The sequence below is a fragment of the Callorhinus ursinus genome, unplaced genomic scaffold (genome assembly GCF_003265705.2).
Source record: "Callorhinus ursinus isolate GAN/ISIS: 27379988/994484 unplaced genomic scaffold, GSC_fseal_2.0 scaffold7, whole genome shotgun sequence".
Taxonomy (NCBI): Eukaryota; Metazoa; Chordata; class Mammalia; order Carnivora; family Otariidae; genus Callorhinus; species Callorhinus ursinus.
This window is the reverse complement of record NW_027397069.1, coordinates 24,305,391-24,310,172: the sequence shown is the minus strand read 5'-3', so window position 1 is coordinate 24,310,172 and position 4,782 is coordinate 24,305,391. Positions and strand designations below refer to the sequence as shown.

Below are 4,782 nucleotides of genomic sequence, written 5' to 3'. Positions count from 1 at the left end.
GCTCATCCCCAAGAAAGATGGAGCAGGGCTGCTTCACTCAGGGTCGGCGGGAGAGGCCCGGGCGACGCGGCAGAGGGCCATGGGCGGGGGCTGGCCAGGTGAGTCCTGGGGGCTAGGGCGCCGTCTTCTCTTGGCGTGGCTACGTGTGGTAACAGGGCAGACGTAGTCTTAATATCACGAGAAAGTATAAATTGATAGTCATGGCAGTGGGTGCCTACGGTTTATTTATGAGAGTGTAATTGAAGTTGAGAGCAATTTCAGAACACGCATTAAACAAAAATCTACTCAGAAGTTAGTTGATGTGTCTTGAGGGCATCATTTCTTAGACCTAGAGAAGGAGCAGGACCCTGAGCTGGGATTGGGGCAAAGAGAAATTTAAAATGAATGGATGGCATAAACGTGGCAGGAACATTTCATACTTATTTTTCTTTTGCCCATCCTACTCTACGATCGCCTGGATTTCCTGAGAAGCTGAAATACAAACGGAGCACAATTTTCCCACTCTCTCCAACTTACCTTAAGATTATTCTTTTAAAGTACGGGAGCCCCTCATTTTACTTTTTCCACTCACCAACTGGTTTCAGAATCTGCTTAGAGTGTAGTACCTCTTCACAACCAGAAAACTTTGAAAGGCCAAGTACCGCTGAGTGACAAGCCTTTGCACTCTCTTCAGGAGGACGTTTGTTTGCTTGTTTCTTCCTAAATCGACAAAGGTGTGTAGAACAGTCTTATTATTCCTTCCCAAGGTACACAGATTCACTCACCAGAGAGCAAAGCATTTCTGTTTTGCACAGTTTCCTACTACGTAATATAGGAAACTCTGCAAAGCATATGTTTTCTTGATGTTTTATTAACATAATATTGTCTTCTTTTTATTTGGTAAGGATTTTAATACAAAACAAATGCTTAAGTTATTATTACATACATTGGTCATCATTATATAATACAAATGTATTTGCCTGCAACATTTCCGTTTGGAGCAGATTGAAAAAAAAAACAGCCTTCGTAAATCTTTTCATTTGTTCATTCTTGGTTCTCCAACAATGAAATCCGGTCATACTTTCCTATGAAATAACAGTTTGTTGTTTTTTTCTTTACAAATGCATTTTATTAAAAACTTTGATGACATCAAGTCAATAACAACAGAAACAAATCAATTTTGATGGAAGAGATGTATTTTGAAAAATACCTCTAGTGCTTTTTTAAAACATTAACAACTGTTTAAAATCACAGCTTTTTAAATGTACTATTCTTTTTTGAACATCAAGTGTTTTGTTTCACAGATTTGCCGGTGAAATTAAAAAGATTTGGCTAAAATAGGATGATGTCAGAAGATATAATCTCAACTATTCAGAAACTTTGTACATTTGGCATCTGATCTAGTCCGGGGTCACCAATAAATAAAGTATCTCTGGTCTTTCTGAAGCAGTAGGTGGCACACTAAATGTTTCAAATGAACACAGGCATTTGACACGGTGGCTGGACAGATCCGTGGATGATTTTTTATATTTATTAACCTCCAAAGCAAAGTCATTTAGTTACAACATTTTTTAAAGAAATCTTTATAGGCTAGAACAACACATAGAAACCTTCAAATACCTCTTTCCCTGAACCTCAATTTAATTTGGGGGAGGGGGACCTGGTTATTTACTGCCTTCCACCACTTTGAAGTGAGGGCTATGGTGTCAGAGTTTCTGCAGTTTAAAAAAAAAAATGATAAACACAGGCAACTAATATAGAATTCATTTTATTGAGAGCACCGCTTTTCACATGAGTTATCCGAAAGTGAATTCTGATTCAGCAGAAAAATACATCATTCTTCACCCCTTCCTCACTTTATAACCCCCTTTCAATATCCTCCCCTGTATTTGTGGTTGAACTGAATCTCATTTTTTGACCGCCTTTACCAGGACTTGGCCCAGTATAAACAAAAATGCACCCAAATCATAAAACTGCTCTTCTTTCAGTTATGTTTTATTTGTAAGCGTACCGGGACACATCCCCCTGTTGTATTTTGGCGCACAGAAATGGTTCTAATAGAAGTGGGGAGAGGGAAAGGTAATAGAGCAAAGACATAACCAAGGAGAAAGCTCAGCAGACATACATGGACAGGTAGATCAGTCCGTGAGACATTTCAGGATTAACACTGGCAGTTTGTAACCACTGTGTGAGTGTGTGCATTAAAGAAAATATTTACAGTAGTCTTCCTTTTTTTTCTCTTCCTCTAAATACAAGAATATGACAAGAATGTTGTGTTTTCCGTGAAAACAGGCAGTAGACTGTGAAATCACACTATCCACAAAACGGTCTATCAGAAAGCTAGCCCAGTTTAGTGCTCAGTTTCAAATGCATAGTATGTTTGCGCTGCAAACAATGATATACAACGTAATTAAATAAATAATGCCTAACCAGAGTGAGACCTAATTGTGTTTCTTTCTGCACCTTTCAGATCATGCATGATTTCAGTCTTGTTAAATGGCAGAGTTTTCCTTTTCTCATTTGTTTTCAATTTTTTAGTTATTAAAAGATGGTAATAAACCATCTCCACACGAGATCAAAAGAGTATCTTGTGCACCAAGCAGGCATTTTACCTAACCACCTTCAACTCTTTTTTTTTTTTTTTATCCATCAGTAGTTCATAAGAGTACCTTGATTATTACTATGAAATACTATACAAGATTTTCTATTTGGGAGACTGATAGTGCAAATTAAAGTTCTTGCTACCCAACATTTATACCCAGCAATAAATTACTTTTGAATAATAATAATAATAATAATAATGAAACACAGTTGTTCTGCTTCCCCCCCAACATGCAGACCCCTTTGAAACAAATGGAGGGCTTTAAACCTGTCTTCCTCTCTTCTGGGATTTAGTTAATTTTTCTCCCAGCCAAGTCCTGCTCCAACTGAAAGCAGAAAGTTTCCAATATTTCAACGATTTCATGTTCTTCAAGAGAGAAAGAAAGGGTACCTAGAAGAGCAAGATGAGTCTTGTTCTGGAGAGAAAATGGGGCACAGTATCTCTCCTAGTGTCTTCCACCCCATCAGTGTATTTGAATCAACAGGGGGAAAAATCAGTAGGTAGTTTAGAATAAACCACACTCAGAAAAATAAATGAAAGGTCACGCAAGTTCTATGGGGAGGGAGGGGGAGCTTATTTTGAAATAATTTTTCCGGATCTTAGATATATGAGCAAAAATGAAAAGAGAAAAACCTTGTTAAATTGTTTTATTTTCCTAGAACAAAGTATTTATTTCAGAGCCCCTAAATTCTGCTTTTTAGTCTCAGCTCAAAGACTGTGTGTCTCTCTCTCCCTAAACATCCCCACCAGGAGAGTGACCAGGCCACAGCAGTAGAGGCCAGATCCCCTGAAAACTTGGGACTCCTGAATAGCCTCCCTCTCCTTTAGCCCACCCCTCACTTTCTGGCCAAGGAGAGCAGCTATCGGAGTCTCATTGGAACGGAGAAAATAAAGAGAACACGGATGGGGCGGAGGTGAGACTTGGGGGGAGAAAGTAAACACAGAGACAGAACAACTAGCTTCGCTACCCAGAATTTCACCTTCTGGTTTGTTTGGTTTTTCATTTTTAACTCAGTTCATGTATGTAGGGTTGGGGTGGGTGGTAATAATAGTGGTGCTCTTTTTTTTTCCTCTTCCTTAGGGGGTAATGAAGCTGCAGAATACGGCTCCCCAGAGTTAAGTTTCTAAAGCATTTTTATCTTTTTGTTCTGTTTTGTTTTAGTTTGTCTTTGTCTGGTTTTTGGTGGTTGGTAGGTTTGTTTTTGTACATAGTCCCTTGGTCCCCAGGAGATTTTGACAAGTGTCTCTGGTCAAAACAGTCCATTTCCCTACTCTTCCCAAGTCTCCCCCCCCCCCCCAACCCCCAGAACCAATCTGCTCCTCAGAACCCCTCCTCCAGTCTCTGCTTTCCTTCCCCTCATCTCCCCACTCACCCAAATATTCCCCCTTTCTCCCCAGCCTGGCTCTCCGGTGTCCACACCCCGCACCGCAGTCCTCTTTTCTGGGGAGGTTAGTAAAGGGCAGGGAGAGCAGAGAGGGGGTAGAGGAGAGTGCGCTGGGAGGGACTCCCCAAATGCAAGCAAGATAACGGACACTCCAAATCTAGGGGAAACAGGCTCAGGGAAAGGCCCCGAAAAGCCCCTTCAGCTCCCCGCTCTGCCCCGCCCTGCACCTCCCACTCCCCCTCAGTAAGTGGCGGAGAATTTCATCCGCTTCTGCTTCTGTCTCTGGTTGCAAAACCACACCCGCACCACGTTCTTTTTGAGGTCCAGTTTCTCGGCGATGGCGGCGATCTTCTCAGAGGATGGCCGGGGTTGTACGGCGAAGTAGGCCTCGAGGGAGCGCTTCTCCGGCGCTGCGATGGAAGTCCGCTTGCGCTTCTTCTCGCCGCCGTTGAAGAGCTCGGGCTTGTTCATTTTCTCGCGCTGCGCGCCCTCGGCCTCCTCGAGCCACGCCTGCAGGATGGGCTTGAGCGCGATCATGTTGTTGTGCGAGAGCGTGAGCGACTCAAACCTGCAGATGGTGCTCTGGCTGAGCGAGCCCACGCCCGGGATCTTGAGGTTGGCCAGCGCCGAGCCCACGTCGGCCTGCGTCACGCCCAGCTTGATGCGCCTCTGCTTGAAGCGCTCGGCGAACGCCTCGAGCTCGCGCGGGTCCGTGTCCGAGTCGCAGATGGACGCCAGGCCCGCCGCGCCCACCACCGCCGCAGCCGCTGAGGCCGCCGCCACCTGCCCGGCCGCCGCCGCCGCCGCCGCCGCCGC

At 43.9% G+C, this 4,782-nt stretch overlaps 1 protein-coding gene across 1 annotated transcript in view; it reads right to left on the bottom strand.

Moving 5' to 3' along the window:
- Nucleotides 1–1,295: 1,295 nt before the first annotated feature.
- The window catches only part of POU4F1 (POU class 4 homeobox 1), a 7,054-nt gene continuing 3,567 nt past the window's right edge, over nucleotides 1,296–4,782 (bottom strand). The window contains exon 4 of the mRNA XM_073894827.1: nucleotides 1,296–4,782. This exon is cut by the window's right edge and continues 1 nt beyond it. Coding sequence (XP_073750928.1) covers nucleotides 4,207–4,782 — 576 coding nt within the window. The 3' untranslated portion in view covers nucleotides 1,296–4,206.